Source organism: Hemicordylus capensis, chromosome 1 (genome assembly GCF_027244095.1).
Source record: "Hemicordylus capensis ecotype Gifberg chromosome 1, rHemCap1.1.pri, whole genome shotgun sequence".
NCBI classification, from domain to species: Eukaryota; Metazoa; Chordata; class Lepidosauria; order Squamata; family Cordylidae; genus Hemicordylus; species Hemicordylus capensis.
In genome coordinates this window covers 132177675-132198914 of record NC_069657.1, presented here as the reverse complement: position 1 = coordinate 132198914, position 21240 = coordinate 132177675, and the positions used below count along the sequence as shown (strand labels likewise).

The 21240-nt window shown below is 44.0% G+C and overlaps 2 protein-coding genes across 6 annotated transcripts in view; one reads left to right on the top strand and one right to left on the bottom strand.

Annotated features, from left to right (window-relative positions):
• The window catches only part of CHID1 (chitinase domain containing 1), a 192734-nt gene extending 184122 nt beyond the window's left edge, over positions 1-8612 (bottom strand). Inside the window, exons 1-2 of the mRNA XM_053246920.1 lie at positions 8494-8612; positions 4392-4524 (exon numbers count right to left, since the gene is read on the bottom strand). The gene's annotated coding sequence lies outside the window, so the exon portion shown is untranslated. The remainder of the gene's footprint in view (positions 1-4391; positions 4525-8493) is intronic.
• The window catches only part of AP2A2 (adaptor related protein complex 2 subunit alpha 2), an 85100-nt gene continuing 72466 nt past the window's right edge, over positions 8607-21240 (top strand). For all 5 annotated transcript variants that reach the window (XR_008306183.1, XM_053245933.1, XM_053245810.1 and 2 more), the window contains exons 1-2: positions 8607-8800; positions 18382-18450. Coding sequence is in view for 4 of the 5 variants with exons in the window: in XM_053245933.1 (XP_053101908.1) it covers positions 8734-8800; positions 18382-18450 (136 nt within the window). In the remaining variant the exon portion in view is untranslated. The remainder of the gene's footprint in view (positions 8801-18381; positions 18451-21240) is intronic.

Sequence of the window (21240 nt, the reverse complement as noted above, 5' to 3'; positions counted from 1 at the left end):
TTAAAGTGTGAGGGCACAAAGGATTCAGATAGAAGGGGACAGAGCAGAACCACATAAAGAGCAGACAGGAGGCTGTGCAAGCTGGTCAAAGAGTCAAGCACACCAGGTAAAAGATTCAGCATATAGGTGCTTATATTCCAATGCCAGAAGCCTCTGAGCCAAGATGGGTGAGCTGGAGTGCTTGGTTGCTAATGCAGAAATAGATATAGTGGGCATAACAGAAACATAGTGGAACAGTGAGAACCAGTGGGACACTGTTATCCCTGGATATAAACTCTCAGGGAGGGGCGCCTTGGAGGTGGAGTAGCACTGTATGTTAAAGAAGGGATAGAATCTAACAAGCTAGAAAACCTAGGTGGACCAAAGTTCTCCACAGAAACCCTGTGGGTGACAATACAAGGCCTGAAAGGAAATGTGCTGCTGGGGACATGTTCACCTCCGGATCAAAACTCTGACAGTGACTGGGAGTTGCAGGAGGAAATCAAGGACGTGTCAAGGAGAGGCAGGGCTGTAATAAGGGATGATTCAATTACCTACACATAGGCTGGGTAAATTCAAAGTCAGGTCATGACAAAGAAGTCAGATTTCTAGATACGCTGAATGACTGTGACCTAGAACAGTTGGTCTCGGAACCAACCAGAGAGAAGGCAACCTTGGACTTAATCCTGAGTGGCACCCAGGACCTGGTGTGTGGTGTCAGTGTCATTGACCCTTTAGGGAACAGTGACCATAGTGCGATCCAATTCAGCATACATGCAGGGAGAGAATCAGCAAGGAAGTCTAACACAGGCACTTTATTTATTTATTTATTTATTTGATTTGATTTGTATACCGCCCTTCCAAAATGGCTCAGGGCGGTTTACAATTAAAACACACCACTAAAACAGTAAAGAGCTAAAACAAATTAAAAACAATATAACAATTAACAATTTAAAAACATTTTAAAACAACAATTAAACAATTACAGTGATTAAAAACCTCAAAATCGGGTTTTGAATTTTAAAATAAACCAAAAATTAAAACCCCTACAATTTAGGAAGCTGAGAAAGCTTGGGTGAAAAGAAGGGTTTTCAGGTGTTTTTTGAAAATTGCCAGAGATGAGGAGGATCGCATCCCAGCAGGGAGCACATTCCACAATCTCAGGGCAGCGACCGAGAAGGCCTGTCTCTGTGTCGCCACCAAATGAGTTGGCGGTAACTGCAGACGGACCTCCTCAGATAACCTCAATGGGCGGTGGGGCTCATAATGAAGAAGACACTCTCTTAGGTACCCAGGACCTAAGCTGTTTAGGGCTTTGACTAGGGCTATAACTATAACTATAACTATAACGTTTAGGGCTATAACTATAACGTTTAGGGCTATAGCTAGCACTTTGTATTTTTCCAGAAACCTATTGGCAGCCAGTGTAACTCCGTCAGTAAAGGAGTAACGTGGTCTCTCTGAGATGACCCAGAAACCAATCTGGCTGCCGCGTTCTGAACCAACTGAAGTTTCCAGACTACATACAAAGGCAGCCCCATGTAGAGCGCATTACAAAAGTCAAGTCTGGAGGTTACCAGCAGATGTGCCACAGTTTTGAGGTCATTGATCATGAGATACAGGCACAGCTGGCATATCAGCCAGAGCTGATAGAAAGCACCCCTGGCCACCGCCTCAACCTGAGAAACCAGGGAGAGGTGTGAATCCAGAAGTACTCCCAGACTGCGAACCTGTTCCTTTTGGGGAAGTGTGACCCCATCTAGAACAGGCAGATCAAAATTGTCTCTAGAGTTCTAACCCCGCACAATAAGTACCTCCATCTTATCTGGATTCAGTTTATTCTCCCTCATCCAGCTCATTACTGCTTCCAGGCAGGCATTTAGGGAGGATATGCCAGCTCCTGAAGAAGTTGACATGGAAAAGTAGATCTGGGTGTCATCAGCATACTGGTAACACCCAGCTCCAAATCCCCTGATGATCTCTCCCAGCGGTTTCATGTAGATGTTAAAAAGCATTGGAGAAAGTATGGAGCCTTGAGGGACACCATACTTAAGATCAGATTTCGAAGAGCAACAATCTCCAATCGACACCATCTGGAATCTATCTGAGAGGTAGGAGCGGAACCACTGTTAAACAGTGCCTCCCACTACCAACACCTGCAGATGTTCCAGAAGGATACTATGGTCAATAGTATCAAAAGCCGCTAAGAGATCGAAAAGGACCAACAGAGTCACACTTCCTCTGTCAATTCCCAATTGGAGATTATCCATCAAGCCGACCAAGGCAGTCTCTACCCCATGGCCTGCCCAAAAACCAGTTTGAAATGGGTCTAGATAATCAGTTTCCTCCAAGACCGCCTGGAGCTGAGAGGCCACCACCCTCTTAATTACCTTGCCCAGCCATGGGAGGTTGGAGACAGGCCTATAATTGCTCAGCTCTGAAGGATCTAATGCAGGCTTCTTTAGAAGAGGTCTAATGATTGCCTCCTTAAGACAATGAGGCATCCTGCCCTCCCTCAGAGAAGCATTTATGATATCCAACAGGCTGTTTACAACAACCTCCCTGCTAGATCGAACAAGCCACGTTGGATAAGGGTCAAGAGAACAAGTGGTAGGCCTCACCACTCCAAGCAGCTTGTCCACATCCTCAGGAGTCACAAACTGAAACCTATCCAGTTGAATCACATAAGAGGAGTCGTTGGGCACCTCCAGCTCAGACATCAAATTAATTGTGGAGTCTCGATCTAGATTGGCCCAAATCCGAGAGATTTTATCTGCGAAAAACTCTTTAAACACATCACAGTGGGTAACTGATGACTCCAAATTCTGGTTCAAGGGAGGGGGGGCAGATTCTAATCCGCTCACAACGCTGAACAACTCCGCTGGACATGAATTCGCAGAGGCAATACGGGCAGAAAAGAACCGCCTCTCTGCTGCATGTATTGCCTGAGCATAGATCTTTAGATGTGCTCTATGCTGCAATCTGTCAGATTCGAGTCTTCTTCCACTTGCATTCCAGTCGCCTACCTTGCCATTTCAGCCCCCGTAGATCTTCTGTATACCAAGGGGCCAATTTTGAAGCGGGTCGGAGGGGACGCTTGGGAGCAATCGTGTCTACTGCCCTGGTGAGCAAGTTGTTCCAATTCTCAACCAGGGCATCAACAGGATCACAAGCAAAGCCAACATTAAATCCCTCCAAGGCTTCTTGGAATCTTAATGGATCCAATAACCTCTTCGGGCGGATCATTATAATGGGCCCCTCACCCCTGCGGAGGTGGGAAATGGTTGGAAGTCCAACCTTAACCAGATGGTGGTCCGTCCATGACAATGGGGAAATCACAGGAATCCCCACCCACGGAACACCACCCTGATCAGAGTAAAAGACCAAATCAAGCATGTGGCCTGCGATATGCATCAGTCCAGAGACCACTTGGGATAGGCCCATAGTTGTCATGGCCGCTATGAACTCCTGAGTTGCCCCGGACAGATTGGTCCCAAAATGAACACTGAAGCCCCCCCAGCACCAAGAGTCTGGGAGACTCCAACGCGAGTTCCGTGCCCAAGTCCGTGAGCTCAGTAAGGGATTCCGCTGGGCAGCGGGGTGATTGGTACACCAACAGAAGTCCCAATCTATCCCTGGTCCCCAAACTCAAGTACACACATTCAATATGGTCCGATACTCTAGCAGGGACCCTGGTAAGGGAGATGTTATCCTTATAGACCAGCCACCCCACCTCCCCATCCACATCCCCTCACCTGCTCCCCTACAGAATATTCTGGAGAGAGAAGCTGGGACCAAACTGGACCACTAGCCTCCCCCAACCAAGTCTCAGTAATACATAACAGGTTGGCCCCTTCATCCATGATCAAATAATGGATGAGTTCAGATTTATTTTTGGACCGACCTGGCATTACAGAGGAGCAGGGAAAAGCTATGTGGGTTGTTTGCAGTGCTCCCCGAGGTCAAAGAGCTGGCAGGACAGCCGGAAGGGGAGACAGCTAATAAATTTCTGACTACCCTTCCCCTGGAACGCCCCGCTGACCTGCCAACATTACTTCTTCTATTCCCCACCACCACCGGGATGGCTGCCCCATAGTCAATGAAGGCACCCCCTGTCCCCCCATCTTCAAATGAACCCAAACACATTACACCAATTAAACATAAACCCTCTAGCCCTCACTCTCCCCCAAAGTGGCTCCCCCAAGGGGGCGATCCCTCCAGTGGCAGGACCACTGCCACAAGGAGCCTTCCTATAAAGCCCAAAACTGAGCAGGTGACCCAAGGAACAGCTGAGTCACTCAGGGGTTGGTCCCAGTCCTGCCCACACTTCCCACAGATGTTAACCTGAGGCTGCAGCCCCACAGGAAAAGCAAAAGCAGGCAGGCAACAGCAGCAGGAACCCCAACACCCACCTGGTCTCTCACTCCAGGCAGCACTTGGTGGGAGATAGATGGACTCTCCCTTTCCTCTCTGCTGGGCTTCTATATGCCTTTGAATTTCAGAAGAGGAAACTTCTCCAAAACGAGGAGTATGGTGAAAAGCAAGCTGAAAGGGAAAATCAGGAAAGTCACTTTGCTCCAGAATGTATGGAGTTTACTCAAAACCACAATACTAGAAGCCCAGTTAGATTGTATATCCAAAAGGAGGAAAGGAACCACTAAGTTCAGGAGGATGCCAGCATGGCTAACAGGTAATGTCAAGGAAGCCATAAAAGGGAAGAAGACTTCCTTCCGAAGGCTTGTCCAAATGAAGAGAACAGAAAGGAACACAAACTCTGGCAAAAGAACTGCAAGGTGACAATAAGGGAGGCGAAAAGAGAGTTTAGCTAAAAGCATCAAGGGGAATAACAAAAACTTCTTTAAATATATCAGAAGCAAGAAACCTGCCCGGGAGGCGGTTGGACCATTAGACAATGAGGGCGTGAAAGGGATTATTAAGGAGGATATGGAGGTTGCAGAGAAGCTAAATGAGTTCTTTGCGTCCATCTTCACAGCAGAGGATACTGAGCATATACCTATTCCTGAACCAGGTTTTTCAGGGATGGAGGCTAAAGAACTGAGTCAGAAGTGAGGGATGATGTTCTAAACTGTCTGGAAAAACTGAAAACTAGCAAATCGCCAGGGCTGGCTTGTGTGGGAGAGGCCCTCAAGACAGAAGGGCAAGTCCAGCAACTGACATCTTGAAAGGAACAGCTATCTAATCCCAGTGGTTCTGAAACAGCTATCTAATCCCAGTGAAACACATTTCGCAATGGAGAAGAGTATGGGCTGTGTACGCTATACTGGTGCCTAGAGATGCTAATATAAACTAGAGTTATTTTCTGTTGCATTAGGGTTTATTATGTTACATGATCACCTTTTATAAACATGTGTTATGTTGTAACATTTGAATAAAGGAAAGGAGGACTTTTAAAAAATGGTTAATTGTTAGCATGTTGAAATTAATGCAATTATTAAAATTAATGCTATTATGACTAAAGATGCAATCCTGTGTACACTTATCTGGGACTGGGAGCACATATCATTTAACATGTTTACTTCCAAGTAAATATGCATGGGATTGTGTTATTAGTGTTTTATAACCTGGAAATTATCTAAAACTTGTTTGATTTATCATCTCCCCACTCTCTTATTAAAAAACAAAACCGGTTTTTATCTATACTATTCCAAAATCCTATTTGCTTCCCCTGTTTTAGGCAACCTTGCGAAAGATACCAGGGCTATGATGTTCATATTCAGGCACAAGGCAGATTTTTCTCACTACGAGAAAACTGAAATTACTAGCTGAACCCGCACAGAGCATCTGTGCAGTAGTTCACTTCCTTTTTGGGGTAAGTTGGGAGAATTTGTTTGGCTGGTCCTCCCACAGCTCTCTCACTCGCTCTGTCCCCCCCACAACAGCTCTCTCGCTCACTCTGCCCCCCCACACCGCCTCTCTCGCTCACGCTGTCGCTCCCCGCGCGGCTCTCTCGCTCGCGCTGTCGCTCCCTGCGCGCCTCTCTCATTTGCGCTGTCGCTCTCCCCCGTGCCTCTCTCACTTGCGCTGTCGCTCTACCCCGCGCCTCTCTCGCTCGCGCTGTCTCCCCCTTCCCCCGCGCCTCTCTCGCTCGCGCTGTCTCCCCGCCACCTGCCTCTCTCAATCGCTAGAGTCTGCGGCCACCACCGGTTGCCAGGCCAGGCCCGCCAGCGTGGGCCGGCCAATTCTCCTACTCCCCTCCCCCCAAACCTTCAGTGCCCTCCCCAACAATCCTTCTGCCCCAGCTTGCTCCCTCCTCCGTTTCCACCTCTTTCTCTCTCTTTTTGTCTCTCTCATTCGTGCTCCCCCCCCGCCTCCGCTTTTTAGCCTGCTTGTGTTTTCCCTGCTGGCCGTTGCTGTATCCTCCTTCCTCCAGTCCCTGGTGTCGGGCCGCCAAGCGTTCAGCCAGCTCCTTCCTGCAGCCCTCCCTCTAGAGAGCATCTTCCGAAGCAGCGAACTTTTTGTCTCTGCCCAGCCAGGCTCCCCCGCTTTCTCTCCCCTCCCTTCTGCCCCAGTCCGTCCAGTTCTCCTCTCCACTTGCCTGCTTTCCTTCCTTTCTTTTCCTCGCCAAACGGCCACTTGCCTACGCGGCGAACCAGCCAATCCGGCGCCTCCACCGCCCAGCCAATCTGCTAGGTTGCCAGGACGCATCCCCACAGAGGTACGTCTACGAGAATTAATATAATAGATTGTGAAGCAGAGATTCTGATCCATGTTACCTCATAGGGCTGCTTTTACATGTGACACTTATTCTGAGCTTCTTTATGCCCAGCACGTGTAATTCCTATACTGGCTACCATGCAGATCCTATGTACAGTCCGACCTATGCATGCGTACTCGGTAGAAATGCCCACTAAAATTTACTTCTGGATAAGCACGCGCAAGATTGCAGCCTCGGGCGGTGATGAACTGGCAGGTAGTACCACGTCGTGTAAGTCTGCCTTCCTGGGCCTGCGTCCCATTCCCACATCTCCTCCTCCACACACGAGGTGGCGCTTCAAAGCCCTCCTTGGCAGCGATGATGGTCCGGAGGCAAATGGCCAAAAGCTTGGCGCCTGCGCGGAGGCGGAGCGTTAGCAGCGTGGGCGGAGGGACTGCTTCAGAGGCTAAAGGTCCTTAGAGCGAGCAGCGCGGCCGCCGGAGTCTTTGCTCTGTCGCCAAGATGCCGGCTGTGTCGAAGGGGGATGGGATGCGGGGCCTGGCGGTCTTCATCTCCGACATCAGGAACTGTACGTGCCGTAGCCCTTAGAGGTCCCATTGTACTGTGCGTGGGGAGGGCAGAATGCATAGCGCGGCTTCGCCCCCATTCAGCAGGGTGGGGTTGATCTCTCGTCAGAAGTGGAGTCGGGGAGCCCCGTGGGTCTTCCTCGGGTGGGGCGCTGCTCTTTCGCTCATGTCTGAGTTTCTGCTCCCCCGCCTCCGTGCTAGGCGGCGGGAATGACTCGCCGTTCCTCTTCCTAGGAAAGGGCTCTTCTGCACATCATCATAGCCGAAGAGAGGAAGTTGCATTCATGCTCTGTATGGATAGGATGTGTAAGCTCGGACTGATCCACCGGTTAGGAGGGGCCCTGTTTATGAGGTTTCGAGGGTCGCGATGCAATTCTCCTCGACGGCAGGCAGCCGTCGAGGAGGATTGCACTGCGAGGCTCTGCAGAGGTCGGAGGGGTTTGTTTGCATGTACACGAATCGTCTTTTGGAGGCTGGCTGTTCATTTCAGGGTTTTCTTCTTGGTTAAGGTGCTCGGTCAATTTCAGCTCCCTCCCTCCTTTTCTCAAATCATGTGTGCTGCCTCCTTCACCACTACCACCCTCCTTCTTCTCATGCACGCATAAATCCTGATTCTTTCCTGAAATAGTGGGAGAAAGGCGGGTTGTATGCGGTGGCAGTTTCCTGTATATTTTAATTTGGAATGGACTTTAGTGGCTAATCTGGACTGTGCTCAGTCAAGTCTCCTTTATTAGTTGAATGACTTAAAATGTGTGAAAACCAGGCTATGTGCCCATTGAAATTCTACAAATAGGTCCCAACGAAATTAGTGCAAATTGTCTGTAACTGCTCTATCTTCTGCAGAAGAGAAAAAGTATGAGAGATGAATTATGTAGAAAAAATGCATTGTGCCTAGTAAGGTAGAGATGTATGTAAGTGATGACAGAAACAAGGGTGGTGCCATGGGTTAGAAAGTGTTGTCTGTTCTTTCTTTGTATTAACCAAAAAACAAATCCATGTTCATGGGTTTTTTAGTGGTATATTGTGTGCCGGAAAGCATGAAACTGAAAGACAGGTGGAGTAAAATTGCTTGGGCGTTAACACTAGATGTGAAGTGTCACCAGTGTAAAGCTCAAGGATCTTTTGCTCTAAACTAGTTGTCAAGCATGGTGTATTGAAAATGTATGCACTACACTGGTCTACTAAATCTGTTCTAATATGGATTAATCTAGTTTACTCCTGGATAAGCACGCACAAGATTGCAGCCTCGGGCGGTGATGAACTGGCAGGTACCTCGTCGTGTAAGTCTGCCTTCCTGGGCCTGCGTCCCATTCCCACATCTCCTCCTCCACACACGAGGTGGCGCTTCAAAGCCCTCCTTGGCAGCGATGCTGGGCGGGAGGCAAATGGCCAAAAGCTTGGCGCCTGCGCGGAGGCGGAGCGGCAGCAGCGTGGGCGGAGGGACTGCTTCAGAGGCTAAAGGTCCTTAGAGCGAGCAGCGGCGGTCGCGGGAGTCTTTGCTCTGTCGCCAAGATGCCGGCTGTGTCGAAGGGGGATGGGATGCGGGGCCTGGCGGTCTTCATCTCCGACATCAGGAACTGTACGTGCCGTAGCCCTTAGAGGTCCCGTTGTGCTGTGCGTGGGGAGGGCAGAATGCATAGCGCGGCTTCGCCCCCATTCAGCAGGGTGGGGTTGATCTCTCGTCAGAAGTGGAGTCGGGGAGCCCCGTGGGTCTTCCTCGGGTGGGGCGCTGCTCTTTCGCTCATGTCTGAGTTTCTGCTCCCCCGCCTCCGTGCTAGGCGGCGGGAATGACTCGCCGTTCCTCTTCCTAGGAAAGGGCTCTTCTGCACATCATCATAGCCGAAGAGAGGAAGTTGCATTCATGCTCTGTATGGATAGGATGTGTAAGCTCGGACTGATCCACCGGTTAGGAGGGGCCCTGTTTATGAGGTTTCGAGGGTCGCGATGCAGTCCTCTTCGACGGCAAGCAGCCGTCGAGGAGGATTGCATTGCGAGGCTCTGCAGAGATCGGAGGGGTTTGTTTGCATGTACACGAATCGTCTTTTGGAGGCTGGCTGTTCATTTCAGGGTTTTCTTCTTGGTTAAGGTGCTCGGTCAATTTCAGCTCCCTCCCTCCTTTTCTCAAATCATGTGTGCTGCCTCCTTCACCACTACCACCCTCCTTCTTCTCATGCACGCATAAATCCTGATTCTTTCCTGAAATAGTGGGAGAAAGGCGGGTTGTATGCGGTGGCAGTTTCCTGTATATTTTAATTTGGAATGGACTTTAGTGGCTAACTCTGGACTGTGCTCAGTCAAGTCTCCTTTATTAGTTGAATGACTTAAAATGTGTGAAAACCAGGCTATGTGCCCATTGAAATTCTACAAATAGGTCCCAACGAAATTAGTGCAAATTGTCTGTAATTGCTCTATCTTCTGCAGAAGAGAAAAAGTATGAGAGATGAATTATGTAGAAAAAATGCATTGTGCCTAGTAAGGTAGAGATGTATGTAAGTGATGACAGAAACAAGGGTGGTGCCATGGGTTAGAAAGTGTTGTCTGTTCTTTCTTTGTATTAACCAAAAAACAAATCCATGTTCATGGGTTTTTTAGTGGTATATTGTGTGCCGGAAAGCATGAAACTGAAAGACAGGTGGAGTAAAATTGCTTGGGCGTTAACACTAGATGTGAAGTGTCACCAGTGTAAAGCTCAAGGATCTTTTGCTTTAAACTAGTTGTCAAGCATGGTGTATTGAAAATGTATGCACTACACTGGTCTACTAAATCTGTTCTAATATGGATTAATCTAGCGTAAATGTGCTTGTCTGTTCCACAGTATATTCATTGCCCTAAATAGTTTGGTTTAATTTGGAAACAAGCACACAGCAAAATGGGAATTGCACAGCTTAATTGCATGTATTTGGGAGGCAAATTGGTTCACTGGTGCAGTTTTTGTGTCCAGATAAGCCTTCAGTCATCTGAGGCTTTACAAATTCCCTGCTGCGTAGCTGACAAAATACTCCTAATCTTCTTTTGGCAGCATAGCCACTGTCTTCAGGAGACCTTTTAAAGCAAAGCTAGAGATGTCTAAAGAGCCTTTAGTGAGTTGACATGTGTTAAGAATCTTAAGAATTGTTTAAAGATGACTCTTGGCATAATTATGCCAACATACACACTCTGAGTACTTCTCACAATGAGGAGTACATTTCCTCTTGCCTGTCAGAGATTCATTCGCTCAATATGTCTGGCATGTGTAAATCCTCTTGCACCTTAGAGTTGGATTTGGACTTTGTAGACTGGACAGGTAGAAGTGGTTTGATTCTTTGGCTGCTTCTACGGCCCCAGCTCCAGCAACATTTTGTCAATATAGGGAGCAAAATAGGTCATACCTATGAGTTGTAGTACTTGTCACATTCATGGTGCGTTAGGCACTATCACAGTTGTACCACACATGCCAATACCATTTGGACTAGTTATGATTGGAACAGCAATTGGTGTTCACCCCATCTGATGTAAGGGTGTTCAGGCACTTGGAATCAACAAGCCCATCATCTGCCAAAGTACTGCAGCTGCTGGAGGAAACAACTGCTTGGAAGTGACCTTATAGTTCCTGACTACCTTACTGCTGCAATGGCTAGTGTCTTCAGTGCCAAAATGCTATGGAAGCCTAGTGTCTAAATACTCAGGTTGAAGAAGCTGGCAGACACTTTTGTCAGAAAGATGTACAACTAGTTATATCATCACTACTATTCGACTTGTCATTATCCTAAGCATTTTGTTAACATACTAATGTTCTCTTTACATTAAAGACACAGCCCTTACTGACATCAATAAAAACGTGGTTAAAATTGGGCTGTTGGGGAAATAATTCCTTATATAAGGTATGCATTGGGAGAATAGTCTACAGTCTCACATACCAAGTGGAAATATATTGAGCTGCTAAATAAAACTATCAAAATGTTAATGTCTCCCGCATTAATTCTTCATAAGTAGTGCTCTGAGGGGGATTAGTTGAAGCAATATTTCATCATCTTAAAGTAAAGCTAATCTTGGTTCCAAGTCCCATGTTGTATTTTGATAGACAAAGAGGAGAGGCGGTGTTGAGTCAGACCATCAGATCTGCATAAAATTTTGTTCAGCTCTGATGGCCTGACTCAGTATTGTCTCTCCTTCTTACCTGTCAAAATACAACATGGACACTGGATTTAAGAAGAATAGCTGTACTACAAAATTGCCTCATGTCAAGACAGAAATCTTACATGACCCCAATACAGAGAAACAAAAGCCTGGGAATTTATAGTAACCCCATTTCTTCAGTAGAATCATTAAACTCAAAATGCTTATCAATTATTTGATGTCGGGGGTGGGGGGCCTGAAACATGATACAGACTGTTGTCAAATCTTAGTCAATTTTTGTCTTTTACAGTGTGGCGAAATGGCCTTAATCACTGTATAAGATATAGAGTTGTACCCTGACCTTTTGCACTGCTGAGCTCCATGCTAGAACCTCTTTCCATGAACATAAGGTGCTTCTGGCCACTGGGCATCATAGTGTGAGAGTATCTGGCCACTGAGCATCATAGTGTTTATGTGTTGGGATACAATGCATAAAACACAACAAAAATTACATGGGAGCTAAGAGTGGCATGCAGTAGAGAAAAAGACACCCCATATCATGCAATTACATGTATATCCTCTAAAAATGTTTCAATGGGGAGAAATATTTAGGGGCTTGTACCTTAAGTGGCACAGCGGGGAAATGCTTGACTAACAAGCAGAAGGTTGCCGTTTCAAATCGCATCATTTGTTACTGCATGGGAGGAGGCAATGGTAAACCCCTCCTGTATTCTACCAAAGAAAACCACAGGGCTCTGTGGGTGCCAGGAGTCGAAATCAACTTGACGGCACACTTTACCATATTGGAGCTGACGCCTTCTTTCCATTTACCACTGAATTAGTGGAAGAAGTTTTCCTTGAGTGTCCAATAGCTGGCACTTGTATTTGTACTTGTTACCAGTGTGTTCAGTGCCTGGACAGTCCCTTGCATTTGTGCAGTATATACCTAACAAGAACTGACCCTCAACAAAATGTTGCAGTATATCCTGGGTGCACATGTGTTACTTGAGCCTGTGCTTGAGCATAATTTAAAAACAAATGTTAGCAACAAAGATAGGAGATCCTGCTGAAACTTTGGTTTTACTTCATATGAAAATTTTATTTTGTCTATTTTCTGGATGTTGGAAAGAGCACTGGTGCTCAGTTCCAGCTCCTTTTCAAACCTCTTTCCCTTCCAAGACACAAAGTTGTGAAATGGCTGGTGAGAGAACAAGAGTTGTACACACCCTTCTCCCTCAGAAGTGAAGGGGTTGTGGCAGCCTTGAGGGAGTATTCATCAAGCTGAGAAATCTTTAAATTCCTCCTTCCATCACTCCCACTGCCACTTGTCTGCTGTCTGTTACTGCTGGAGCCCATGAGCATTCTGTCCCATTCACTAAGTTGGAGGCAGTTTGGGGGATTGGGTCACCTTAGGTTTTTTTATTCAGACTTAAACACACACACACACACACACACACACACACACACACACACACACACACCTCTGCAGGTCAGCCCAAGTCTGACAGTATGTCCCATTTGCCTACAAGCACTCCAGTTCTCCACCCATAAGGATCATAGTATTTCCAGCTCTTTCAGAAATAGATATGATACATAGGAATTGCTATGTATTGGAAAATGAGTCAAGGAGAGATGGACAGTATATATCAATACTGTGTCTAGTTTGTATTTTAATACTGTAATATTTGTGGCATGGAGTAATGTGACTGTAAATCCAATGGGTGGCATTCACAGTTTCTCTTACTCTGGAATAAGACTCATTGTTCCAGAGCAAGAGAAACTGAGTGGCATATTTCAATGTTGAGTCTGTGTAAATAACTAAACAAGTAGTAAAACAACCCCCCCACACACACCATTAGCAATATGGAAGACCTCATAGAATTCGACAACAGTATATCCAGAAGAGTTCACAACATAAGAAGCCAGGATTTGCGTCCCAGTAATGGTTGGTTTTCCAAAACAACCACTAGGTGTACATCCAAGGAGGCAAAGATTGAAACAGATGGGGAAGAAGAACCAATAAGGAACAGCAGCCTACATCCAAACAATGGGAAATGCTTCTATGAACACTTGACTAACATGCAGAAGGTTGCTGGTTTGAATCCCTGCTGGTACTATATTGATAATTGACTTGATGGTACACTTAACTTTATTGATAACTATATGATGCTGTTTTCAGTGCAGTTATGTTTTATTGTATATCTTTAAAAATGTCCCCAGAGCTGTAAACTGCCTCAAGGTTTGGAGGAGATGAGTTATAAAGGGAGAAACACTCTCAACCTGGCTGATGTATGCTTGAAAGGTGGATTTAAAGTAAAATGGTCCTGAACTTTCCCCAGACTTATTAGCTTCTTGTTTAAAAGGGATTGACCATCTGTAACAAAACAGAACTCTGTAGTGTAATAATCTGCAGAGAGCACACCATAAAGAAACTTCTCTGCTGTTGAACAAATAATGTGAAATGAACCACAAAGGTGTGAGGGAATGCCTTGTACTGATATCCGGGGAAGAGGGTTGTTTTTTTTAGAATTAACAAATTAAGGATTGACTAAAGCTAATTTGGAACGATCACTCCAATTTATTGGAACAGTTTACTTCATGAATTGAAGGAAGTGCTGCAATTATTATCTGCAACAGTCACAGTTCATTTTTTGAATGCACAGTGTTTGTATTTTTAGCCTACTTTTCTAAAGGGAAGAAGACTACCATATCCACGTGTCCTCCTCTAACAGCTTTTACATTTATAGTCTGATAAAATCCAGATTCCAAATTCTTATGAGTGGGGACCTTTATAAGAGTTGCCACGTTAAAAGAAATTGAAAGTAGGTTCCTTTTGTTTTACTTAGAACTATTTGTTTGTTGCAGTGACTGGCTTATCTTGAATATGGCTTATTGGGGGGTGGGAGAAAACAAACTTGAAATGGAATTAGAAGCAGAGCAAGAAAGCTTTACCAATTGTTTTCTATTAAGGTGGTTCTTACGGGGCAGATCATAACCCCTGATCCTTTATATGTGAATATTAATCATGGATAGTTTCTATATTTGCCTCAAACAAATTAAATGGTTTATCCTTGCTGGATCAGATCAGTTGACAATAAATACTGAAGATTATGCTAATATTGCCTGTTGTGCAATCTTCCCCTTTCTCCATTTTGTTTGCACGTCTTTTATGGTGCTGAGGCAAATACTCTGTGGCATGTGACTTTACATCCAAATGTTTAAAGGCTAAATACTGAATTAGTCCCCTGAAATCTGAGTGCCCATGAAAGCTTAGGTTAAATACACTGGCATCAAATTCATTCTATATATGTTCCAAGTCAGTGATCTTCACTCATTTTGTGGTGGGGCCCGCCATGGCACACACCCTCCCCAGTGCTTTCTGCATGGGCCTCTGCTTGGCCCAGCACCCCCCACTCCCCCGTGGCATGCACCCCAGTGGTGGTGGGGGGGAGGGTGTTCGCTGAAGGTGCTTGGCAGCCCCCTTCCTCACCTGGCAGTGGCTGCACCTGTAGGCTGCTGCCACTCATAAATGCTATGTGGAACATTGAGATGTAGGGAAGAATGACCTCCCTGCTTCTTGGCACTGCTGGAAGTCAGTTGTGAGTGGCGCCAAAACTGTTTGGAGATGTCAAACTTATCTGATGGTGAGGAGCAGCCATTAGCTTCGAATTCTCCCTGCCCTGCTGTTCCTGGTATCCAGAGAGGAGCAAGCAGCAGCCTAGCTTATTCCCTGTGGAAGAGCAGAGGCTGGTCTGGGTCAGTGTGTGGCTTGCTTCTCTCCCTAGTGTTGGCAGCTGTAGTAGTACCACACCATGTGTGTATGGGAAGGAAGGGAGAGGCATTAGAGGTCTCTTGCCCAGAGCACTAACAGCTTGGAGCAAGTCCCAGTTTTGATGCACACTAAAAACCCCATACAAAAGCAGAGAGCTTTACTCACATGTTCAGATAATTTAAAAAGTAGAATTTTCTCTTTTCAAACACTGAGGAATGTGTGGTAGCTCACAAGTAGTAGTGTTTTTACTTTGAAACTAGTTTGTGTGCCAAGGTTTGTTTTCAGTGCTATCTTGTATCTCTCTCTTTCTACTAATTCTAGTAACATTGTAGAAAAAACATCTCTGGATGTTCCTAGCTATCTAAATGACCTTTCAAAGGAAGTACACATGCCTTCTGTTAATCAGAACTATCCAGGTTTTGAAGGTCAGTGTTCCAATCTAGGGAGGAAAATAACAGTTTTTAGTGTAAGCTTTTTTTTTTTTTTGCTTCCCTTTTCCCAATTTGGAGGAAAGAGGCTAATGTGGTTGAGAAAAGTGGCATAAATGCATGACTTAAATTTCCCCAGTAAATGTATGTTGTTTTTTAGGCTTTTAATCACAAGTACATAGGTATACATCAGTGTTGTTAACTAATTTAAGAGATCTTGGTTGATTGTATGCATTGTAGCTGACTAATGGAATAAATCTGCATATATTTGCAAATAATCATTCCAAAGAGAAAAGTATATTGGTTTTAAGATGTCACAGCACTCTTCTTGCACATTGGAAATGCCTTTGCAAAAGTGGCAAATGGTGGCCATTCTTATATGCCCCGTATTTACCTGAACAGAAGATGACTCTGAATCGAAGACAATCCCCTTAAAAAGTAGAGGTTAAATACATGTTACACCTGCATTTACTTGAAAGGAACATGACTTTGAATTTGTCAACCTCCTGATTTCTAATATCCAAAAACGTAGTCTGAGATTCAGGTAAATACTGTATGCGTGTTGAAAGTAATGTAAAAAAAACAAAACACAATTGCAACCCAGTTATAATTGGGGAGCACCTTCTCAATTTAACCAGTTGACTAAAACATTGATGCCTTGATAATTAAACGAATTTTTTTTTGCTGCTTGTAACAAACTGTTCTTCATCTCCATGCCATAATGGTTGCCTAGTTTTTGATTGGAGCATTGACAACTTGATTCTTGTCATTAAAAATACCTAAAATACTTCCCCATCCAATATGAAATCTTTGCAAATTGAAAAATGTATGTTGGGGAAACAAGGGATATTCTCTGTCACTAAAAAATTCAAATTGTTCCAATGATGCTTTTGATTGTGTTTGAATTGTTTGTGATAAATATCTTTTGATTACTCACTTTGTACAATCTTGCTTTATTTTTTGGTCTGATCTGACCTTGCTATTCTTACTTAAAAATGATGTTATATGTCTAAGAGAAGCCCCATGTTGTTGGCAACCTGAGCCAACCCCTGTATTTACAGGTTGCTCAAGTCTAGCTGAAAGTTTTGTGTATGCATGTGTGTGAGAGAGAAACTGAGCACACACATTTGTGGCTCAATATTTGACATCTGAGGGTGACTTGTATTGGGAGATGTTGTGAGCTGATTGCTGCTGCTGAAAATGACAATCCTATATCCCTTATATTTTCATAACAAAACATGTGACATGACATTGCGCTAGGTTTCCCTGCCCCCACTCTGTAAGCAGTGTTCCCTCTAAGGCATGTGCACGTGCCTGAGCTCACAATTTTTTTTATGTCCACTCAGTTAATTTTAGATCCCGCTTAGGTTGAATCAGGAAGCCCCCATTCTGAATGCATGTATGCACACACTGCCTTGATACTCGCAGGGACAAAACTCATTCCACACAAAGATGAGGAAAATTAGAGAGAACACTGTCTGTAACATTGGCTACTCCTTGTGCAGTGTAATGAAGCTTTCAGCATGATGACATCACAATGTTTTGTATAACTGCACATCACTGGGGAGAACATGGCAGGGGCTACTTGCTTTGGCTAGCTTCCACCTTAGGCCTTCCCATATGTATGTGAAAGAATAATGCTTAATATTTATTTGATGCTGTTGCTGGGTGCTCATAGTTCTTCAGCAAGGATTATATTCTCAATCATTCTTGCAGCAACCTGTGAAGAAAGACCATGTTGTTCTCATGTTACAGATGTGTTTAGGAACATAGGAAACTGCCATATACTGAGTCAGACCATTGGTCTATCTAGCTCAGTATTGTCTTCACAGACTGGCAGCGGCTTCTCCAAGGTTGCAGGCAGGAATCTCTCTCAGCCCTGTCTTGGAGAAGCCAGGGAGGGAACTTGAAACCTTCTGCTCTTCCCAGAGCGGCTTCATCCCCTGAGGGGAATATCTTGCAGTGCTCACACATCAAGTCTCCCATTCAGATGCAACCAGGGCAGACCCTGCTTAGCTAAGGGGACAAGTCATGCTTGCTACCACACGACCAGCTCTCCTCCCTCAGTAGCTTGTGCTCTTAACTGCTATGCTACATGGGCGCCTCTACAACTTAAAGCTTGAGTTTCACCTCTTATTTATTCACTGTCATATTAGTCATCACTGCCATACATACATCTGTTCCTCCATGAGTACATCTGTATTGCACCATTCCATTATGACATGAGTAACATAACATGTAACATAACATGAGTACATAACATGTTATTGATGACCTAAAGTTTGTCACTCAATCAGCCCAGCAAATTTTAGGTCTTAAGGGGATGTTTTCAGACACTGGAGATCTAATCTATAAGGTGGAAAGCCAAGTAGTTTTGCGAGAAGACTGCATCTATGCTTGGTATGGTAAATAACCTGATTAGCACCTGCACATTATCATAGTTCTTTATTTGTTGTATGGTCTCTAAATGAGATTTTATGTATACACATAGTTGGATATCTCTAACAGCCAATTTTCCTCATCAGCAAATGTTGTTGACCAACACTTTCTGTATCATAGGTAACTTAAGGCTTTTCTAATCATCTTTGGCAATTCACCAGCAGGTAACAAAGTCTGTATTCTATTACTGCTGGCCTATTCAGACTCTCTAATGATGCATCTGCTTCCAAAAATTATTGATTTTAGTTGTTGGCCAAGAATGGAAATGATGTACAACAGAACATTTACTTGCTTGTTATTGGAAGAAATGATTGGGAAGTTTTTAGCTAAGTTTCTTTCAGTTAATTGTGCACATAGTATTGTGGGCAAGTAAGGAGCTGCTTAATATACTGCACTTTGTATTGAGTTCCTTTTTATGTTTTTCAGGTAAAAGCAAAGAAGCTGAGATAAAAAGAATAAATAAAGAATTGGCAAACATTCGATCAAAGTTTAAAGGTAAGTAACCGGAAAACTACAGTGGTGACTTCAGCCAAGAACAAGACAATATTTTCATTTAAAGGAATGTAAAAGCTCAAAAGGAATAAAGAACAAAGTTACACCGAATAATATCAAAGGCTGTGTGGATGTTGCCAGTTCTCTGTCCATATTTAATATTTTTTCAATGTAAAAATATTAGCTACAGACAAATGTCCATCCAAAATGTTGCAGATAACTAATCTTGAAACACAAGAATGATTTAATTCCACAAAGGTACTGGGCAGCATCCAGACAAGTATAGTTTCCTTCAAACAAGAATATTTTGCTTGTGCCAAAGGGGAGAGAAAACGTTTGCAAATCCCCCCTCATTTTGCTGTGCTGTTTACCCTGAAAATCGCTCTGGGGGTTGGGGGGAACCTTGGATATGTGGGGGGGGGGAATTGGTGAAAAGCACTTGTTCTTCCACCCCTTGAATGGGCTCGATCCTGGCAGTCTCATACACAGCCTAACCCAGGCTGGGTTTCCCTAGCCTGGGTTAGGCTGCACATGAGAACAGCCTCATTGCATAACAAAAATGCAGCAGACAGCAAAGAAATCTCAATACAAGTAAATCAGTATCTTAATCAAGAAAGCAGATGACTTGTATAGAAAAGTAGCCAGATATATATCTTGGCTAAAGAATGCTTCCAAAATAGTGTGAAATAGATCTTCAGTAAAAAGATAAGAGGACAGTCTTTTGGGAGTAGGAAGAGACTAAAGTGGATGCCATTTTTAAAGATAGAAATAATCATGAAAAGCATGAAATCACAGCTTCCAGTTACCATATGGAGAAAGGGAGGTATTGTTAAGGAACTTGTAAAATTGTGTGTGCTTGCAAGTATACAGTTAGCACTATAAGCTGCTTTTTTCTTTAAACTGTTCCTCCTTTATAAGCAGGATGGATTGATTTAAATCACCAAGAGAAAAATCTGAATTCAGTCAAGTTTCCCACTGATACTATTTCACAAATTTCTTAAGCAATGATGTGGATCTGATCATTAAAACACATTAATTTACAGCACAATAGAGTAGAGCATTGTATTATCTAGGAGGGAATGATTTGTGTAAGTTCTTCAGAACTTGATTTTTGCTAATTGAGGAAATAATAAATTATGCCTGTTCTTATGTAATGGATACGGTTACTAACTACCTGTGTCAAGCTGCAGATGTAGTGGCAGTAAATTAGGAACGGTAAGAAGTAAATTGCGCACACAAACAATAGCACTTCTATTTTATTAAACTAAATAATTTTAAGCATTTCACATTTGCAGTGCACAATATCCAGAGTTGCCTGGACTATGCTTAATGTTTTTAAAACAAAAATTGTACAGAGTTTTAAAACTCTGACAAGATATCTCCTTGTTGCACAGCTTATACTTGAAATTTTTCCATTTTTTACCCAGGGAAGCAGTTTCTTCAAAATATTCCAAAGGGTTTCTCTTATGCCCAGAAGCCATGACAGTTCTGTTGTGGGAAAGTGTTGGAATATAGAGAGCTGTGTACTGAATAATGTATTCTATGTAAACTTCCTCATGCTTTTTTTGGAAAACAGTATATAAATATTCATAGAAGTAGTAATAGTAGTTCCCACTTAGGTCCCATTGTTGCTTTCTACTCTGCTTCCTTTCCTGTATTGTGTTTCTGCCTTGGTCCAGCCCCACCACAAACATTCCTGTTATCCCATCTGTGTCTTTGCACAGGCTGCTTTAGGCTGCTTAGGAACAGAAATGGAAAGCCCAGACATTTCCAGAAGCAAAAGGTGGTAGTTACTGGGCAGTGCCAGCCAAACTAGAGCCATTTTCATGAAACAAAACAAATGAATGAACATTTGATAGGTGTGAGGGTCACCCTACCTTTAGGTATCTTTGCTGCCACCATTCTGGACTGTTTTGGAATGATCTGAGACCCAAATCGCACTTTCCCTCTGACTTGCTGCTTTGTAGCATGGTGTATTACTTCTGGTGACATGAGAGAGGAATAAAATGTTCTTGCATCTTGTTAATGCTGAAATTTAACTTGCACTTATTCAGTTCTTAGTAATATGCTTAATGCTTTAAGAATATGATATGCTTCTTAATACGCTTTAAGAACTTATGCAAGTTCTTAAAGTATATGGTCAGGTATGTATTGTTAGTAAATGTAGTGGTTTCAGGGTTTATACATAAGCTATAGTTTACAGCGGTGCTGATATTTTAAAGAGGACAAACAGTTATGATTCCTATCTTGTGTCTTTCTTTTGGGGTTAGAGTGCCTTGCTTAATTACTCTAACCTGCCTCCTCTCTGAGGACTTGCAGGTCTTTCCCTGAACAAGCAATGGGCTTTACTCTAGAGAACAGATTTATCCTTGCCTCTGCCTAAGCTCTCACTTCTCTCTTCCTTTGAGAAGTCCCTGTCCTGTTCGGTACTCCTTTACTCCCCAAGCCTCCAGCTCACCCTCTCTTAAGCACCATCCAACCGTCAATTCACTACTGTTGCCCCTTCCTGTAGGGGTCTCGCTGCTGCTGCTCCTTCCTGTCAGTCAAACTCCCTGATACATATACTTACACTACAATAATAATTTACACATTTCTATAACATAACTTTTAAACTGCATCTAAATAACACCTGTAAATAAACACTAGTAACAGAAATACAAAATGCTGTTACAGTAGATAGCTGTGTGTGTGAGGGAGGGAGAGATTTTTATCCACTCTCCTTATAAGTACTTGCACATTGCAGTAATTTACGTATCTGGCTACTCTTATCTTTAATATTGTAAAGATAGGAGA